General features: G+C 41.6%; 1 protein-coding gene across 4 annotated transcripts in view; it reads right to left on the bottom strand.

Moving 5' to 3' along the window:
• LAPTM4B (lysosomal protein transmembrane 4 beta) overlaps positions 1-21,566 on the bottom strand; it is a 68,262-nt gene that overhangs the window by 26,986 nt on the left and 19,710 nt on the right. For all 4 annotated transcript variants that reach the window (XM_060127884.1, XM_060127885.1, XM_060127886.1 and 1 more), the window contains exons 2-5: positions 19,422-19,533; positions 6,335-6,408; positions 5,847-5,969; positions 2,017-2,115 (exon numbers count right to left, since the gene is read on the bottom strand). In XM_060127884.1, coding sequence (XP_059983867.1) covers positions 2,017-2,115; positions 5,847-5,969; positions 6,335-6,408; positions 19,422-19,533 — 408 coding nt within the window. The remainder of the gene's footprint in view (positions 1-2,016; positions 2,116-5,846; positions 5,970-6,334; positions 6,409-19,421; positions 19,534-21,566) is intronic.

The raw sequence follows: 21,566 nt of genomic DNA, 5'->3' as shown, positions 1-21,566 counted from the left end.
ACGTTCTCAAGGAAATGCAGTCTGGTTAGTAGAGATAGATACATATATAATGAAATATTAACACATTACACACAGGTTGGAGACAGGGCTGTGAACCATCTATAAGATGCCTTTTATTAGGTCATTATGATAAATAATATTGTTTGCAGTTGATAAAAGCACCACAGACAGGGCAGGGATTTTTCTTATTCACCACCAAACCCTAGCAGCTAAAACACAGCCCGGCACACAGGAGACCCTCAGCAAATATTTACTGAATAAATAAATGAATGATGCATCTTCCCATCCATTAGCTCAATTAGCCTCACAGTCACCCTTCACAATGTTTTCTTAGCTATTACTGCTACTTAGTAAATGAAGAAACCAAGGCTCTGGTCACATAGCTATATGGCAGTGACACAAGGTAAATCTAGGTCCTCTGACTCAAATCTCAAGTAAGCATTTCCAATAAAGATGTAAATGCCTACACAGTTAAAATGCCTTTTTTGAGCACAGTGGGAGGTGCCGGCTTCTGGGTAATGGCACAGGGTAGCTTGGTCAGACTAACCTTCTTCCAGGTAACAATGATAAAGTCTGGAATAAATACACACAGACACACAGACTCTATCTGAAGGCAGGGCTGAAGGGCCCAAAACAGGCAGAAGCTAAAGGGGAGTCTACCGTTGAGTGGCAAACTGCAATGAGTGGGATTTGAGGGTCTGAAGCCTTTTGCCAGTGGCTCTGCCCACTCTCCACACAGCTGGTGGTCTAAGAAGCCAGGAAGTTGGGGTGTTGAGGTAGGAGCTGCAGGGGCAGGAAGCCTCAACATCCGTGTATAAAATTCACCCAAATCCTTGACCACTAAGCCACACATGCAGTAACAAGCTATGCAGAGCATGTTGTATGGAGGGCGATGCAGACCTCACTGACTTTCAATGAATCACTTTCTTCCTACTCCTCTTCAACACATTACCATTTAAAATGACTTTTCTCCCTAAATGCAGCTTCTTCAAAACTCACCAAGCTTGGTTTTTAAAGAATTCGGTAATTTTATGCCAAAATAAAGACAATGAAAGATGTTAAGAATTAAAAGTTCAAGGTCTAACTTAAGAATTTTCTACTTATTACCAGCACACAAGCACAAATTATAATGATGTTTTTATTAACAGGTTTACAAAGATGAAAAATAGCACTCGACGGATGAAGGTGAGGGAAACGTGGCAGATGAGAGTGTTAAGGCATTCAACTTTAGGGGAGATCAATTTGACAAACTATCAAAAACCTTCAAATTATGCATACCCTCAAACTTCAGGAAATAGATCTTGAGAAAATAAATGTATAAGTATACAAAAGATGTAATTAATTTAATATATTCACTGCCGTACTATTTATAAGTGAAAAAGTAGGAACTATCTCAATGTCCAACAATAACTAATTTATAAAAATGATAAATTCATAATAGACTGTTACAGAATAATGTTCAAAATCGATTACATTTTTAAAAACAAATTACAGGGACTTCCCTGGTGGAGCAGTGGTTAAGACTCCACGCTCCCAATGCAGGGGGCCCGCGTTTGATCCCTGGTCAGGACACTAGATCCCACATGCATGCCGCAACTAAGGAGCCTGCGTGCTGCAACTAAGGAGCCAGGCGAGCCGCAACTAAGGAGCCCACGTTGCAACCAAATATAGTAAATAAATAAATAAATAGGGAAAAAACCCACAAATTACAAAACAATGTATACAGAGACTTGTAATGGATGCTATGGTACTTAATATACACCACATAAATGTACAACATTATATTAATTTATTTCCATCCAAATAGATTTTAGAAGAACCCTGGGTTGGCCTGTGGAAGTCTGGTTAGTGTTTCTCTCTCTCATATAGATAAGAGAAGGAACAGAATTGTGAGGAATTCAAAAAGCAGTTCAGAAATCTAAAACAAGATAAACTAACAGCAAGTTTTCTTACTTCTTTAGCATTCATGAAGACATTTAGTAATATTTAGACCGTAAGTAAAATCTTCATGCTTACCTTAAAAGTCAAGATAATGCTGATAAACAGAAGAATAATAAGGACCAAACAGGTAGGATTCACTGACATGATATCATCTTTGTAAGGAAAATCAGGAGGCTACAAAAGAAAAGTACCTCATTAGCAAATCTCATTAATGATCCAGGATTCTATTCCATAAGCATTAACCAGATGTGCTTATCAGAAAGCAATTAATTAAAGCAGATAGTTATTATTTAAGGACAATACAACATTTCTAGTCTACCTCTACTAATGAAAAAGCTATAAACAGTGTGATGGGGAGAGGCTAGTCTGTTCTTAATTCAGGCAGTAACTCTCAAAAAGAAAATTCAGGGCTTCCCTGGTGGCGCAGTGGTTGAGAGTCTGCCTGCCTATGCACGGGACGCGGGTTCGTGCCCTGGTCCGGGAGGATCCCACGTGCCACGGAGCGGCTGGGCCCGTGAGCCATGGCCGCTGAGCCTGCACGTCCGGAGCCTGTGCTCCGCAATGGGAGAGGCCACAACAGTGAGAGACCGCATACCGCAAAAAAAAAAAAGAAAGAAAGAAAGAAAGAAAATTCAGTGGAAGATTCATGAGACGTAAAGACCTAATTCTGCCCTCCAACCATACAGAAAGTTAGAAGTCAATGGTCTTTACAACTCTTCAAAATTTGGATTTTCTGCAAATTCTGGACCATTCTAATGGGCTTGTGTAGGGCAAGGGTTGGAGAACCCTATTAAAATAGTGTCTTCTTAATATAGAGCATTTTTGCTGATGCTACTTCTCCTCAAAGAGCAGAACCTTTATATTAGTAGGTTTTTACAGCATTTTAAAAAAATCAAAACTATTATATAGAATGGATAAACAAGGTCCTACTGTATAGCACAGGGAACTATGTTCAATATCCTGTGATAATAATCGAAAAAGAATATGTATATACATGTATAACAATCACTTTGCTGTCCAGCAGAAATGAACACAACATTGTAAATCAACTGTACTTGAGTTAAAAAAAAAAACGAAAAACAAAAAACCACAAGTCCTACCATCTGACCATAATGATTAACTACCAGGTCAAAAGAAACCCTTTTAGGAGGACTGAAATCTGCTACTATGGTTCACGGGAATGACAGGATGTCACCGTGAATCTCGTGCTCAGCACTGATGGAAGCTCTCATTGCAAACGGATCGAAGCTCTCATTGCAAACGGCTTACACAGTGTGCACAGAAGGCAGCCCTGTGTGCGGTCACCCTTCATCTCCCCTCATCACCCACTACTATGTGTCTGGATCCCACGTGAGCAGTATTCCCAGACATAACAAAGGAGAAAACTCGTGACTCGTGCCTGGCTCCTCCTCCCCAGGATGAGCCTCGCCTAGTGGTTTTCAGAGTCTCCTTTCACTCTGGCAAAATACCTAAGTAATAAAATCTAAGTCACTTTTTGTGATCAGCTCATCAAACTGGCCCCTGCCCTTGGAGCCTAAAAAGGCTGTCTGTAGTACTAACCTCAAAGGGCAAAAATAAAACAAACTGGGGCTTCCCTGGTGGCACAGTGGTTGAGAGTCCACCTGCCGATGCAAGGGACACGGTTTCGCACCCTGGTCCGTGAAGATCCCACATGCCGCGGAGCGGCTGGGCCCGTGAGCCATGGCCGCTGAGCCTGCGCATCCGGAGCCTGTGCTCCGCAACGGGAGAGGCCACAACAGTGAGAGGCCCGCGTACCGCAAAAAAAAAAAAAACTGATGTTATCTACAAGACCAACACAAAATCATATTGTTTCCAGGAATGTGGAAAAAAAAAAACAACCACTATTACAGTGGAAATATATGAGCCTTTCCACAAAGATCTTTACACTCTTTCCCCCAGAAAAGCGAACGTGGTCTCTACATCCACTTAAGACCTACAGAAACACACACATAACTTACTTTAACTGTGTTTTACAAGACTCCACATAAAAAGAACGGGCGCTAGGATTAAGTGGTGCTCTCTAGCAGCCTTCCCAGACAAGCCTCCCCAGATTCACTGTATATCTCAACTTGTCAACAGGAGGGGCAACAGCAGTGGAAATTTAATGTCCCCTTTCAGTGCCGTCTCTTAGGCACTGTGATAACCTGCAGGTCTCGCTCTTCCAGCCCAGACTGATCTTCAAGTCGAACATGCAGAAGATGCCTACTTGTATTATTTGGTTTATAATTATAAATAAAAGTAGATAGTGAGTTTTTAAACTCATATGAGGATTATTGTGAGCACCACCAATATTATGACTTTACAACTGGGTACAGAGTGACTGGACAATGCAGGTGGAACAGGAAGTAGTGACTGAACAATGCAGGTGGAACAGGAAGTCTTGGTAGTATCCTGAGTGTTCTAAACGCTGGCCTGCACATTAGCCTTTCTCCTCCTTATAAATCTCCAAATACATGGGATGGAGCACGCAATAGACTCAAGTAGTCAGAACTGGCATGTGACTTGCCTTGGTGTCCCCTTACTCCAACCCACCCTCTCCCGGCCCCCTCACGTGATGGGCTCTGTGGAGACTATGTTTCCTCCACAATTCCAGGACGATTTTAGGAGCTCAGTGCCAGATCATTATTATAGGGTAGAATTCAAGCCCTTAAAGACAGAGGTAATTCTACAACCTGTTCATCACATATGAACCCCCTCATGCAGAAACACTTAGCTGTTATCACAAGAGATGATACATAAAATTAGCACATGGGAAATAACACCACAATTTTCTTGACACTACACTCTACAAAAACATAGATCTATTTCTAAGAAAAAAAGAAGCTATTTCTTACAACAATGACAACCTAATACTTTGAAGGAGCAACACACTGGAGGCTTTTCATACTAGGTCTGTTGAGAACTAGTCACGTGCTCTGGGCCAACTGCCAAAAGATCACAAACTCCTGTGGCCGCACTTCCTACCTGGCTCCATCCCCTCCATCCCTCTTTTCCACTGAACTTCTTGACCTCCATTTTCACATCAAACCCCCAGTCTGTATCTCCATCCCAGAAAAACCCTGTTCCTTCCCCCATGCTCAGAAACTACTATTTTTTTTAAAAGGAAATATTTTATTTATTAATTTTTGGCTGCATTGGGTCTTCGTTGCTGTGCGGGGGCTTTTTCTCTAGTTGTGGTGAGCGGGGGCTACTCTTTGTTGCGGTATGTGGGCTTCTAATTGCAGTGGCTTCATTTGTTGTGGAGCACGGGCTCTAGGTGCAGCGGCTTCAGTAGTTGTGGCGCACGGGCTTAGCTGCTCCGCGGCATGTGGAATCTTCCCGGACCAGGGCTCGAACCCGTGTCTCCTGCATTGGCAACGAATGCAACGAAGAGTAGCCCCTGCTCGCCGCAACTAGAGAAAGCCCGCGCGCAGCAACGAAGACCCACCTCAGCCAAAAATTAATTAATTAATTAATTAATTTTTAAAAAAAAGAAGTTTGAAGAAGAAAGGGGTTCTATGGTCAAATAAGTTCAGGAAACAGTACATGGTAGAGTTCCACTTTTCCCATACACAGCAGAGGCAAAAGGCTATCATCCTCTGCTGATGATTGAGCAAACTGCATTTTACAAAAATAAGACAATTAGTAAGTAGCTTGTAAATTAGGCAGGCACCTCTAATACCATCATCACCAACTTATCTACCTCAGGGGGTTATGTTTTCCCAAAAAGCATTCTAAGAGATAAAAAAAATCTTATCTTTATTCAAAAATCTCTAATCAGTAACTCAGATGCAAGTTAGCCACAAATTAATATGTATATGTATGTTTATCTCTACGTCTTTTGTATTTCTATCTTAACCAGGTCTCCCTCAGGAAGAGACATAGTAATTATAAAGGTCACATACCAGCTGTCGTATGTATTCCTGGATGGAGTTTGGATAAACAAGCACAGTGACTGCAACCAAGGTGTTCAGGGCAAAATCAAAGATCTGGTAACAGAAGAACGGGATGATCCAGGCCGCGTGTTGCTAAACATAAGACAGGACAGGATGTTAATATTTAATATGTTCAATATTACAAAACAATATTTTTTTGAATTCAGAGAAATCTTTTCTTAATCTGAAGGGAAACGGAGGAGTAGAAATTCATTAAAGCAGGTCATGATGGCAACTTGCTAAACCAAACAAAAGCAGCAAACCAACAAGCCTCAATGAACACACTTCTGAGACTGTAACATTGGTTTTCCACGTAACATTAGCAAGAGATTTAAACTTTTAAAGATTCTTACAGGAAACTGAGAACGATCATTCCTCACTTCTTACAGATAGCTGCACAGATTACATGTGTAAGGGACCAAGGAAAAGGCCCAGGACCTTATTTCTAAGCTGCTTACCTTGTATGCTCCGTAAGTAGCCATTGCACAGATCAGGATCATGAGAAGAGAAATTGCGATAGCAATGCACATGTCTGCAAAAAAAGTTTTTTTAAAAAAAGAAAGAAAGTCAGTAGTAGCTCCACTGTTTTAACATTTTGTAAAGTCACTCCTCAAAGGCATTTTGTTTATAAACCAATTATAGACAAGAACTTTATACTAAGTTAAACACCAGAGTTCCTTTGGAATCTGAGACGACGATTGTTAAGGGAAGCAAAGTGCCTAAAAGATTTTCTCCCTAAATCACACATAGGTCTATATTAAATATATCTATAAATATATCTATGTATATATATTTCAAAGTTTGGTCTTCTGGTCCACTGAATTATATATATAACAAATGAGGTATTCTTTTTCTTATCAGGACCTTTATGTCTCTGTTTAGTCTAGAGCCCGCCAACCCCTCCAATCTCCTCTCATCCCATCCCACACTTTCCTACTCACTGTAATCCAGCCATACCATTTAGTTCACTAAACACAGCCAAATCATCCCATGCCAGGGCCTCACATTTGCAGTTCCCACTGAACAGAAGTAATGTCGCTCATATTTTCGCATGATTGGCTCCGCCTTTTTAATCATTCAGCTCAACACCTCCAAGATCTTCCCTGGCCATCCTAGCTAATGTGACCCTCCCAGTCATGCCCACGTGGCCGCTGTATTTTCTTTACGGCATGTTTCCCTACTATCTAGCTCATTCGTGTACTGTCTGTCTCTGCTAGAGGAACCTTCCTGAAGAAAAGGAGCTGCTGCTGTGTCTCGTTCACTACTGCGAACTCAACACCGAGAAGGTGACAGATGCCGCATGTGCGCGCTGAGCACTTGTACTGTGGTCAATCTGCATTGAGATGTGCCGTAAGATTGAAATGTACTCCTCATTTCAAGGACTTAGTATCAGAAACAAAAAAATCCCATTAATGATTTTTATACTGATTACAAGCTGAAATAATATTTGAGATATACTGAGTTAAATACATTATTAAAGTTAATCACCTGTTTGTTGTTACCTTTTTAAATGAGGCTACTAGGAAATTTAAAATTACTTGTGTGCTTGTATCCTATCTTTGTTGAATAGAGCAGCTCTAGTACAAAGCCTGTTTCACAGTAGGTACAAACTGAAGACTTATTCTGATTAGAAGTACAGTATATCTGGGTTTCTGAAGGTAACGTGTAGAGTTATAATCAGGCTAAGACAGTACAAAAACCCTTGCAGTAAAGTATCTGTATAGTGCTGACAGTTTCCAAGGTATTTTCACAGATACCTCATTGAGTCTTCATTACTCTGAGGTAGATGTTACTGTGCCCAGTGAATGGATTATGAAACCAGGGCTCAGAGGTTATGTAACTTGCTGAGATAGCATTTGCATCAAAAGGCTAAACTATGACTAATCCAGCTCTTATGATTCAAAGTTTTGGCTCTCTCTGCTATACGATGCTGCTTCTACTTAAGCTTTTAAATACTGACCAAATGAACCAACCTAGGCTGTCGCTTGCTACAGGTATTTCTCCAAAGGAAAGCATTCCAGTTCTAGAGCCACCCACACTATATCCTCAGCTTCGGAGATGAGAGGATATTTTAAGCAGGTTTACGAACAGAATCATAAGGTCAAAGTACTTTCTGTGTCAGATGTATATATATCAACAAAGACCATTTGGCACCTTAAAAAAAATGAAGCTTCCTTAAAATGGTCTCTAGATTTAATGCAGTACATTTATAATAAAGTTGATGACTTTTACTAAAGGAGTAAAAATTTGACTCTCAGAAAAAAAGAAGGTTATAAGAGAAGGTTATAAGAGATAATTAATACTAGTCAGTACTTAAAAGAGCATGATTTCTCTCAGGATACATATATATTTTATAGTTTACTTTATAATTTTAATGCTAAATGAACTCACCTTCCCTTATTATGAGGGAAGAGGTACCAACAAGGACATTTCACGTATGCCTCATAGTATTTTTGCCGGGCAAGTAACCTGCCCAAGGTTGCCCAGCTGGCAAGTGGTGGATGAGCTATTCTACCCCAGAAGTTTAACTCCAGAGGCAATGCTCTTAGCCACCATGCTACCCAGCTGCGAAGGAGGTAAAGGAAATGCAGTAGTGGAGGTCAAAGTCCTGGGAAACCAGAGAGCCTCCCTAAAAGGAGTGGACATTCTTTGTTATGTGCAAAGCCTATCAGAACTTGTAGTAATCGCTAAAACTTGATTGAACTCAGGCAGAAATTTATTATTTTCTTTGTCTTACTTTGACGGTTTCCAAATTCTGTACAAGCCTATTTTATAATGAGAAAAAATGAGTTTTATAAAAGGTAGCCCATTAGAGGATACTCTTTGACTCCCTCATAGATCTTAAGAGAAATAGAGAGACAGAGAGAGAAACAAGCAAACAAAAGAATCTAAGGCTTTATTTAAAAATAAAAATATAGGGCTTCCCTGGTGGCACAGTGGTTGAGAGTCTGCCTGCCGATGCAGGGGACACGGGTTCGAGTCCTGGTCTGGGAGGATCCCACATGCCGCGGAGCAACTGGGCCCGTGAGCCACAATTACTAAGCCTGCGCATCTGGAGCCTGTGCTCCACAACAAGAGAGGCCGCGACAGTGAGAGGCCCGCGCACTGCGATAAAGAGTGGTCCCCACTTGCCGCAACTAGAGAAAGCCCTCACACAGAAACGAAGACCCAATGCAGCAAATATAAATAAATAAATATTTTTAAAAAGAAAAAAATATATAAATATAATGGTTACATTAATATTTATGTTATAATAAAATTTATATAAATTATCTTTTATATTAATATTAGGCATACCAATAAAACCTTTATTAATATAAAATATTAATACAGAATAAAACACTAAAATCTTGAATAATTTTATGTCCTATTCTGGAAAAAAAAAGAAAACCACTCCAGAACAAAATCTCACATAATCATTAAAATTTTTAAAATTTCCATCTTTTTCAAAGAATATAAATCTCAGGAGAAATTTAAAAGGCACAAATAAAATGAAAGTCATAAAGTATCCTATCACCACTCACAATGAGATACCACAGAAAAAATGTTAATTTGAGATGAGGAAATTTTCAAAATTCTAGTCCTATAAATGACTACACCAACCACACTGAACAGACTGAATATATCACAAGCATGTCAAATAGTTTAGGTAGGATCAAAGCGTAAATCAAATAAAAACACAGAGCAGAGAAGATAAAACAGGTTAATGAACCTTGTATCTCCTAGCAACCTAGAGCACAAGTCAGCTCCTCTGAAGTAGTGTGCGGCGTACCATGGTGAACATGAGAGTTACTCTGAGGAATGAAAATTCATTTCTTTCATAATTATGTCAACAGGCGAATGAGTAACTGGTCCTACTAACAATACAGGAACGTTTACAATCGGTAAAGTACTGGTCAGTGACAGGAATATCCTTTACTTATTCTTTGCACAGCAGCTCCACCAACCAAAGTCAGAGCACACTGTGGGCAAGTTGTTTCCTAAATTAAATTCCTGGCTTAATGACTCAGTTCTAATTTGAAAAGGTTCCAAAGAAAAGCTACACCACAGGCCACAAAGGCATAATTAGAAAGCATTTCCTGATACTTAGTCAATTAATCACTGAAATAGAATACGCATATAAAGGAGTTCCCTGAAATGCCTTTGTTAAAATAATCTATTTCTAATTCTCCTCTTCCTTAACACTTCCTTGGGTTTGTGTCCTTCCCATAAAACTGGTAGCTAGATAGATAACTAGCACCTGATTAATGCTCTCACATCATACTTGCCTAGTCACGAGTCATTCTTATGGCTCAATTTTCGGCCATGTTTTTGGCTCATGAAAACAAACAGTATTTGGGGTATAGTTTCACCATTAAGTCTAGAGGAGAACTATTTTCAGGTGAACTCACAGCAACAATATGAGCTACTGAGAGCAAAATACAAAAGCCCTCAACCCCTGCGGGGGTAAACACAAAACCCAGGTAAGTCCCTCCTATGGGGCCTCACGTTCTGAAGTTGAAAGCTTGGGGAAGAATAAGCATAAGGCACTAATTTTATTCCCCTAAAATAGAAGCAAAGCTCTAATATACTGTTTGTTATTTGTGTGGCAATTACTTATAACTTTTTATTGAAGTAAATTCAGATAGAAGAGGGGTTTCTTGTAACTTGCTAATTTACAACTTTATTCTTAAACCCCAAATTTATTTCATGAATACTAAATAGGTGTGTAACATGGGATAAAAATGTGAGGCTGCAGAGATTAAGAGGACATAATCTTTGCTCTCAGATGCTCAGCATCTACTAGGAAGGGATGGAAGAATTCAATAGCAGATAACAGATGACAAGCTAGGGGAGTTCAGAGGGGACAATATTTTCAGCCAAGAGAAACAAAAAAGAATTTATGGGAGGATGTGGTTATTTGGGCTGGGTCTTTTTTTCCCCTCATAAATTTTCTGTATTAAGATATAATTCACATTCTATAAAATGCACCCTTTGAAAAAGCATATATATAATTCAGTGGGTTTTTTAGTCACAAAGTTGCACAGCCATCACCACTAATTCCAGAATATTTTCATTCTCCCAAAAAAAAAAACCCCTCTATACCCTTAGAAGTCACTCCCCATTCCCCCCCACCCTCCAGCCCCTGGCAACCATTAAGGTACTTTCTATCTCTTTAGATCTGCCTATACTGTACATGTCATATAAATGGAATCATACAATATGCAGCCTTCTGTGTCTGGCTTATCTCATTTAGAATAATATTTTCAAGGTTCATACATGTTGTCAGGTGTTAAGATTTAAACTATAAGTTACAAAGGATTAGTTAGTTAAGTAATATATGGAAAATGTCAAGTTCAGAGAATCTCTGTTAACTCCTCACTTTCTAAGATAAGGAAATTAGCTCCTGCCAGCTACTCTCATATTGAGAAATTTATACTGACATAATTAAGTCTCATAAAGGTTGCTTATATAAAAACAGAAAAACCTGGACTTCCCTCTTGGCGCAGTGGTTAAGAATCCGCCTGCCAATGCAGGGGACACGTGTTCAAGCCCTGGTCCGGGAAGATCCCACATGCCGTGGAGCAACTAAGCCTGTGCGCCACAACTACTGAGCCTGTGCTCTAGAACCTGCGAACCACAACTACTGAGCCCACGTGCCACATCTACTGAAGCCCACACACCACAACAACTGAAGCCCACGTACCTAGAGCCCGTGCTCTGCAACAAGAGAAGACACTGCAATGAGAAGCCCGCGCACCTCAAGGAAGAGTAGCCCCTGCTCGCTGCAACAAGAGAAAGCCCACGTGCAGCAACGAAGACCCAACGCAGCCAAACATACATACATACATAAATAAATTTAAAAACAGAAACAGAAAAACCAATAAGGAGTATTTACATTTTTTGTAATTATGGTCACTGGAGAACCAAGATGTGTGACTAGACCTTAAGAGAAGGAAATAAAATAAATTTAATAAAAAATATTCATGATCTATTTGGAACAATTCTGGAAACATTACTGCTGGACACTAAAGAAGACTTGCACAATTGGAAAGGCATAAGTTTTAATTAGACTTTTTAAAGATTTCACATCTCTATAAACTTACTAAAAATCATGAAGTTGTACATTTTAAATAGGTAGGTTTTACAGCATACAAAGTATAGCGCAATAAAGTCGTTTTTCAAAAAAAAAAAAGATGTCCAAAATACAACATGTAAAGATGTTGCTTCTCCCTCAGCTAATCAACAAATTTAACAGTCAGAGATATACGGCAGTATTTCCTGACAACTGGTCATGTGGTGCTCAAGCAGATTTCTGAAAAAGAAGGTAGGTTAGCCCTACCATATACTACACGTATTTGCAGGAGAGGTGGTGAACTGGCACCAAGCTTTCATTCCCACCTTCTGAAGTGCCTTCCTATTCTGCAGAGGCTAGAAAGCTAAAATCTAAATTTCCCAGATTCCCTTACAACTGGGTGCTGGAAGCATACAGGTTTTCCCAATTAGACGCAGACACATAACAAAGACTCCCTCTTCTGACCAAACACCTTAGGCTCTATCCTTGGCCCACTTAGTCAAGTTTTGGCAAGAATCCTACGGAGTTAGTATACCTCACTCTTGGTATCCAATGACTCTGATATCTGGTCAAATTCCTTATTTTTCACCCTCAATAGCATATCACCCTGGTCTGCCTTTAGCAAGAATCCCCCAGCCTTGATGTTTCCTCTTAGTGATTTTCCATTCGCTGACCTCCACCCTGCTCCTTGGCTATAAACCCCACCTGTCCTTTTTGGAGGGGGAATTGAGCTCGATTTTTCTCCCCTACTGCAAGGCCCCCACTACAGTAGCCAATCTTGAATAAAGTCTTCCTTATCATCTTTATCAAGCATCTGAATAATTTTTTCATTAACACAGTAAAGTTGAAAAAGCAGGTCTCAGAAGAAGGCGTACTGTGTGAATCCACAATATAAAGTTCAACCACGTGAAACTTAAACAATAGATCACTGAGTGATCCAAATATACGTGGTAAGTTTATACAGAAAAGCAAAAGAATGATAAACAGTTCAGAAGAGCGGCAGCTATCTCCAAGATCAGAGGGGCTCTTTCGAAAGTTAAGGTAAAGTTCAATTCCTCAAATCAAGTTGTGGGTGCACAAGTACTTACAATTACTCAGCTTATTTTATAAACATTGTTTTACACTTAATCAATATTTAATAAGAGGTAATCCTATAAAGAATGAGGAACTCCAAATTATTGTTAATGAAAACAGCAAGATAGGTGTTCACTGTATAGCAAACTTTTCTGAAAGGTTTGAATTTTTTCAAAATAAAGATTTGAAGTAAAAAAAAAATGATCCTGGGCTTCCCTAGTGGCGCAGTGGTTGAGAGTCCGCCTGCCAATGCAGGAGACGTGGGTTCGTGCCCCGGTCCGGGAAGATCCCACATGCCGTGGAGCGGCTGGGCCCGTGAGCCATGGCCGCTGGGCCTGCGCGTCCGGAGCCTGTGCTCCGCAACGGGAGAGCCCACAACAGTGAGAGGCCCGAGTACCGCAAAAAAAAAAAAAAAAAAAAAAAGATACTAATACTAAATCTATGTTAAATTGTAAATCACATCCTAATTTCAAAACCACTGAAATGCAAACAACAACAAAATGCATCATCAGAGAAGCAGCACTGGACACCTGTGCTAGTTTAGTTCCTGCTCAGTCGCTGGCAAACTCAAACATAAGGAATTCTACAGGCTTAATGTATCTAATTTTTAAAAAGTCACTTAGTAAAGTGTTGTTTTTTTTTAATGGTTTTCTTGTAAGCAAAGTGGGGAAATGTCCACCAAGTTTGGTTAAGTGGAACACTGGATAAGGAGGTGAATGATTCTACCAGATGTCTTCCATTTGTCTTTCCAAACCCACTCTCACCATCCAGTTATCTGCCCTAGCAGGCACACAGGTATGGGCCATCAACAGGCTCCCTTACCCTGTGGCGTTAGCTGAGTTCACTCAATGAGGAGTCCAGACAAGGGATCAGAGAGAGGAAGAGGCTGGCCCCTGCTGTGAGGCTGCCTCGGTTGGCCCCGGACCAAAAAGGTAGCATGGCTCCTTATAAGGAGTTCAACTCTGTATGATGCTCATTCCCAGCTCTAGCAGCCACTGCCTCCCATCTCTCTTTCAGATCTAGGGATGGTAACAGCTGGTCTTGATTAAGCAAATTACTTCACCGTCCCTAGTGGTCTTCTTACACCTCCATCTTTGTAAAAAGATCTTGAAAATAAATATTCATTGAATTATCCTTGTAAAAAAATAAGATGTTGTCAAGGTGTAGAATATGTAACCTTTTGAGCCATGTGACTTAAAAGATAAAGAGATGGGACTTCCCTGGTGGTCCAGTGATTAAGACTCTGTGCTCCCAATGCAGGGGGCCCGGGTTCGATCCCTGGTCAGGGAACTAGATCCCGCCTGCCGCAACTAAAAGAGCCCACATGCCACGACCAAGACCTGGCGCAACCAAATAAATAAATATTTTTTAAAAAAGAAAAAAGCTAAAGAGATGACAGGATGGAAGGATGGGAGGGTAGAAGGATGAAAATAAAGGGCCAGGATGGTCCTGTGGCTCCGCTCTCCCGGCTGTCGCATAGGTATGTCTATTTCCTCAAGACATTGGCATGTCACGCACAAGTGGACAAGCTCTGCAGACCAAGTGCCCCGCTGGTTTGAGGGTATGTGAACAGACAGCAGGTAGGCAGCCTGGGCCTTTCCCAATGTGGTGCCAAGAGCCACATGGAAAGCCTCAGCCGATCTTCTTTTCCCTCCTGTTTCTTAGTCTGTATTACCAAAACTTTCAAACATACACAGAAGTATAATGAATCTCCAGCACTCATTCTGTTTGGATTGTTTCATCTCTTCGCTTCTGTCCATTCTACCACTGGTGGAAATCTGGACTGTTTCCAGTTTTTCGCTATTATGAATAAAGCGACCGTGGCCATTTTTATACATGGCTAATGATGGACACAAGCATTCATTTACTGTAGGGTACGTACCTAGGAGTGAAACTGCTGGGCCATAGGGTGGATGTATATCTATATAGCTTTGGTTTTCCCAAAGTGGTTGAACGATTTACACTCCCAGCTGTAGCTTGAGAAATCCAGTGGTTCCAAAGCCGTATCAACAAGTGGCACTGTCAGTTCTGTTCATGTTGCCGTTTTGAAGGGGTGGAGTGATTCACTACTGTGCTTGTAATTTGCATTTCTTTTACAACTAATAATGTGGAGAATATGTTCATGTGCTTATTGGTCATATGGATACCTTCTCTGATGAAGTTATCTGTTTTTCTCTTCTTGATTTCACCCAGAACCGCTGACTATAAAGACCATCATTTCTCCAATAAATGCAGTAGTGTTTTTATCCTAAACCAGGTTCCTATATACAGTAAACAAATTCTTCATTATTTTTATGGCCATTTCCTCCCTAGGGCAGGTGAATAAAGTAAGTTTGGCTTGAATGACAATTTTTTTTTTAACTTTTTTTTTTTCCAAATGTATTTATTTATGGCTGTGTTGGGTCTTCGTTTCTGTGCGAGGGCTTTCTCTAGTTGTGGCAAGCGGGGGCCACCCTTCATCGCGGTGCGCAGGCCTCTCACTATCGCGGCCTCTCTTGTTGCGGAGCACAGGCTCCAGACGCACAGGCTCAGTAATTGTGGCTCACAGGCCCAGCTGCTCCACGGCACGTGGGATCTTCCCAGACCAGGGCTCGAACCCGTGTCTCCTGCATTGGCAGGCGGACTCTCAACCACTGTGCCACCAGGGAAGCCCCTGAATGACAATTTTGCTACAAAATGAATCAGAAATTAATTTGGATGATCTGTTTGGCATTATGTTTGGCTCTGACACTTCCTGTTACAGTTCCTTGCCAGTCCATTAAAATTTCACAAATAAAATTTCATGAAATCTACTTATTTGAATTTTACCTGTTTCTCTTTGCCCCCTCACGTCCTTTTTCCATTCCAGAATCTAATCCAGGGTCTTGTACTGCATGTAGTTGTATCTCCTTTGTTTCCTCCCATCTATGACAGCTCCCAGTCTTTCCTAGCATAGTCAATTTTTGATTACATAAATATGTTTATTTGTAAATTATAAATATATATTACAATTTTTTGTATATAAATTACATAAAAATACAAATGTTGAAGAGATAGGTGTTTTTAAAAAGAGAACTCTTTATATTTTTTTCTTTATCCCAGTGGATTCTCCTCTATGCCCCATTTTAATATAAATCATAGGGATCTGACTTTCTTCTACCAGATCATTTTAGGAAAAGATCACATGGAAAAGTGAGATACACTCCTGCTCTGTCCTTCTGGATAAAACCTTGAGATGACTACCACCATTCCAAAAAGATATCAACTTAAAATTTCTATACACCGGGAATTCCCTGGATGTCCAGTGGTTAGGGCTCCGCGCTTTCACTGCCGAGGGCACGGGTTCTATCCCTGGTCAGGGAACTAAAATCCCGCAAGCCGCAAAAAAACAAAACAAAACAAAAAAATTGTTATATACCATAACTTTCAAGCACAATTCAAAGCAACTGATTGTACCCATTTCAAGGACTATTTAGTTGTATCCTCATGTATGTTAAATATAGAAAGGTTTGTCAGCCATGATGATGTTTGACCTACAAAGTTCTTTTTAAAAAGAGATCAGGGCTTCCCTGGTGGCACAGTGGTTGAGAGTCCGCTTGCCGATGCAGGGGACACGGGTTCGTGCCCCGGTCCGGGAAGATCCCACATGCCGCGGAGCGGCTGGGCCCGTGAGCCATGGCCGCTGAGCCTGCGCGTCCGGAGCCTGTGCTCCGCAACGGGAGAGGCCACAACAGTGAGAGGCCCGCGTACCGCCAAAAAAAAAAAAAGAGAGAGAGAGATCAAAACATATGAAAGGAAAATGTAAGAAGAAAGTTAAAAAAAGATTCACTCACATGAATGAATATTGATCCTTCTGTATCTTTTTAACCATGCAATTTAAATGATCAATAGGTAGTCCTAAAAGTAATTACAAACTATTCATTCACTTCTTTCAAATATATGAAATATCAGAGAAACTGCAAATGCACTGGAATTAATATCCAGGTCATTACAAAACAATTACTATTGTAAGGTCTTGAGTACCAGTAAGACTCCGAGGTCAGGTAAATTAAGCCTATACTGTCAGACAGTTCACCACCCAGCTTAATCTCTGGCAATTAGAAAAAGGCAGGCAGTGTGACTATTTGATTCAGACACAACTGTATCTGAATCATTTAAAACTTCTTTGCTAACCTCAATTACTTAGAAAGGGAATCCTGCTACTGGAAACAGTGAAAGGTAACTTATTTTTAAACGTCAATCAAACATTGTATTTAGAGGTTATACAGTCTTTTAACTCAGGGGAAGGAAGGCAGAGAGATATTAATTTAATATTAATGGAATTCATTATCTTTCTGGAGGAATTCATCAGGGTAACAGGGTTATTGAGAACAGAGAGAATGAGCAATGTTACAGCAGAAGTCATGTCTCAGTCTGACAAGGTCCCGAACCCCAGGATGATACAATGCCTTGGTATCTACTAGAAGCAATGGTGGTGGGAGATGATGGACACAAAGCACCTCCCGGCTTTGCATTTACTTCACTTCCAGCTCTTCTCAGGCTCCTCCTCCTGGCCTCTCATGTCAGGGCTCCTTCAGGAAAAGTCTCTTTACTATCTCCCTAACGTAAATACCATTTTGAAGCTTATGTCCTCAAATTTACCTCCGCCCAGATGTCTGGTTCACATATCAAACTACCTTTTTAATCTCTCCATTTTAATATATCAAGAACAGTGAGTAAAACAGTGAAATACATTGAGCCCTTATTATGGGCCACACCCCATTCGAAGCATTTTTCGTACACTAACATATTTAATCACAACAATCCCACGAGGTAGATAACTACGATCACCCCTGTATTCAGAGGGGGAAACTAAGCCACACAAACGTCCGTAACTAGCCCAATGTTATCACATTTCACACATGGCAGGGTCAGGTTTCAAACTACGGTCTCCGGCCTCAGAGCCACACTCCTAGCAACTATGCTAAGCCACTTAAATCAATCGAGGGGCTTCTCTGGTGGCGCAGTGGTTGAGAATCCGCCTGCCAATGCAGGGGACACGGGTTCGAGCCCCGGTCTGGGAAGATCCCACATGCCGCAGAGCAACTGGGCCCGTGAGCCACAACTACTGAGCCTGCGCGTCTGGAGCCTGTGCTCTGCAACAAGAGAGGCCGCGATAGTGAGAGGCCCGCGCACCGCCATGAAGAGTGGCCCCCGCTTGCCACAACTAGAGAAAGCCCTCGCACAGAAACGAAGACCCAACACAGCCAAAAATAAATATAAAAATAAGTAAATTAATTTAAAAAAAAAATCTGTCGAGTCTTCTCCAAGGTGTGTTCCCATCTCCTGACCCTAGACTCTCTCACCCCAGTAAGGATGCAGACCATATATACTCAAGTTGAAAAGTAGGAGTCATCTTTGATTCCTCCCTTTCCCTTACTGCCCATACCAGGAAGTTCTGTCAATCCCACCTCCAAACCCACCCTCTTCCCCATCCCCAGTGTAGCCTGGATCGCAGAGAAACACCCCCCCAAACCAGTCTCCAGGCCTCTGTACTCACACACCCAGTCCCCTAAATGTATCCTCTACTCAGCAACAAAAGGGATCTTCTGAAAACACAGATCAGTTCATAACCGCAGAATTACTAAAAACCACTGAATGGTTTTCTCACTCCGAGAATAAACTTCACAAGTCTCACCCTGTCTGTTGAATGCTCCTAGTCATTCCCTAAAACTGCATCTTCAGCCCCTCTCCACGTTACTCACTTTGCTCCAGAAACTTTTTTTTTAAATGCACTGAAAGTTCTGCAAAGCCAATGAAAAATACATTTGCATGACCTTTTGTTTGGGATTGTGCACAGCTCTGCCCCTTTCAGTTAGCATGGACACAGCTTGACTTTAGTTGTATGATGTTTAGGTTTCCATGATCTTAGAGCTGGGGGCCTAGCCGCCTTTCTGCACACCCCACATCCACATCCCTATGTACATTTCTATTTATCTGGAAAAAGCAACAAAATAATCATCAAAAGGATTTCTAGAATGGAGAATGATCACCTCCTGGAAGAACGGTAAATACTGAAACATAATAGAAAACACAATAAGATATGTAATATCATTTGACCCTTCCTTCCTGCCATTGACTCCCTCTCCTAGCCAAAAGGCCCAGCGTAAAAAGATTATGACAAAGAAACAATTTTTAAAAATGGCTGAGTTAACATTAAGATGAAAAAAAGAAAGACAAAAGAGATTTTAATGAGACTCTTACACTTAGAACAGAGACAGAATACATGCAGCACGTAAATATTTGTTGTTCTGACTTGTAATGATGGGAAGAGAATTAAGTATCAGTTCAAATTGGCCCATGAATCAATATTTGTAATTTAATAGGAAGAACTGGCAGCTGGATTCCCTGCCCTTGAAAATACCAAAATATCTACAATAGTTGTCTGATGTACTTACTGGCATCGTCCATGAACTCAAAGTCACCCCCGAGTTCAGAACTTGAAAAGTGATACTGATCTGGATCCGCCAGGGCACTCAACAGAATCAGCAGTACCACGGCGTTGATGATCTGCAAGAAAGAAAAAAATGTAAGTAACCCCAGTATATGGTCCTTAAAATAGAACATTACATTGACCACATGGAGTTTAACTTCAACAGCTGGTGGCCTTTCAACACGAAGCCCCACCCACTGAGGGAGCAGGCAAACATTTCCTTTTTTAAAAAAAAGAAAAATTATTATTTATTTATTTATTTTTGGCTGCTTTGGGTCTTTGTTGCTGCACGCAGGCCTTCTCTAGCTGCGGTGAGCAGGGGCTACTCTTCGTTGCGGTGCGCGGGCTTCTAATTGCGGTGGCTTCTCTTGTGGAGCATGAGCTCTAGGAGTGTGGGCTTTAGTAGTTGTGCCTCACGGGCTCAGTAGTTGTGGCTCGTGGGCTCAATGGTTGTGGCTTGTGGGGTCTAGAGCGCAGGCTCAGTAGTTGTGGCACGCGGACTCAGTAGTTGTGGCACGCAGGCTCTAGAGTGCAGGCTCAGTAGTTGTGGCGCCCGGGCTTAGTTGCTCTGCAGCATGTGGGATCTTCCCAGACCAGGGCTCGAACCCGTGTCCCCTACATTGGCAGGTGGATTCTTAACCACTGTGCCACCAGGGAAGCGCCAGGCAAACGTTTCTGAGGCAGAGACACTGCCAGCCCATTCATGCAGCCAAGGGCACACGGCTTGGTGTGCAGTTGGCTTTCACCTCACTGTCCCCTGGGCCGGGCACCCTAGAGCAGTGAACAAACATGCAGCAGCGCTGACGCCAGTGGTTGGAAAAACTCTCCAGCTAGCCACGCACGTGCTAACGAGCTTGTTCAGGCGACCAAACATTTTTCACAGGTTCAAACAATAAGAACTTTGAGCCCATCCAGGAAGCAGTGTCACAGAATGAGTGCAAAGCTACTTAGTGGCAGACCCTTACTTCTGCAGGAGCACAGGCAAGCCGCTTTCTATCCCAGGCCCCCATTTCTGTCTCCTAGAAACTGCTGAATATATTTCTCTCGGGAACTTCAAACTCACCCCATCAAAGTGGAAACCATCTTCCTTAACACCTCCCACCTCTGCTCCTACTTTCCTGTTCTCTATCTTACAAAACAGCATCACCATTAATAATTAAAAGTGGAAAACACTCAGGCACTGCACTAAGTGCTTTATGTGGAATTTCTCTCAAGCCCTCCAATAACCTAATGAAGTAGGTGCAAAATTATCCCTGTTTTGTAAATGAGAAAACTGAGGCTCAGGGTTAAGAACGCTGCCCAAGATCAGGCAAGTAACAAACTGTAGAAACGGGGTTGGGATCCAGGAATACCAATTCCAAAACCTAATCTCTTAAATCTCCTGTTGTTCCTCAAAACCTGATTATCTTCGGGCTTCCCATCTTCCTTTTCCCTTACATCCAACCAAGTGTGAGATTGACAATTCCACTGCTGCATTTCTATTTCCTTTACTCTTCCTAACTGCCCGGGCTGCTTATACACATATGGACCAACTGTGACAGGGCTAGAGGTTGGGGGGCAGGTTTTCTAGAGTTTGGTGAGGCTCGGCTGAGACTGGGTTGTTATTTCTCCTTTGTTCTAAGCTGAGAAACTTGTGATAGAGCTCTACGTTTCACTCTTGTCAAAACTGAGAGAAAGATGAATAACCTTCATCTTTTACATAGAGAAAATTCTTTTGCTAACAACAGTAACTAAAGGCATTTCCTACTATAAAAATCATATTCGGAAATACCTACTTACAGAAGAGGTTCAAATGGGGAGTCAGGTTATTCCTTTTACAAAATACCCACTCTAGGGGCTTCCCTGGTGGCGCAGTGGTTGGGAGTCCACCTGCCGATGCAGGGGACGCGGGTTCGTGCCCCGGTCCGGGAGGATCCCACATGCCGCGGAGCGGCTGGGCCCGTGAGCCATGGCCGCTGAGCCTGCGCATCCGGAGCCTGTGCTCCACAACGGGAGAGGCCACAACAGTGAGAGGCCCGCGTACCGCAAAAAAAAAAAACAAAAAACCCACTCTAGAATCCATTTTGAAATGGCAATCCCAAGGGGTTGTTTTTTTTGATTGTGGTAGAAT

Source organism: Lagenorhynchus albirostris, chromosome 17 (assembly GCF_949774975.1).
Source record: "Lagenorhynchus albirostris chromosome 17, mLagAlb1.1, whole genome shotgun sequence".
Classification (NCBI taxonomy): domain Eukaryota; kingdom Metazoa; phylum Chordata; class Mammalia; order Artiodactyla; family Delphinidae; genus Lagenorhynchus; species Lagenorhynchus albirostris.
Note: the sequence above shows the minus strand (reverse complement) of the source record. Positions and strands in the feature narration are given on the sequence as shown.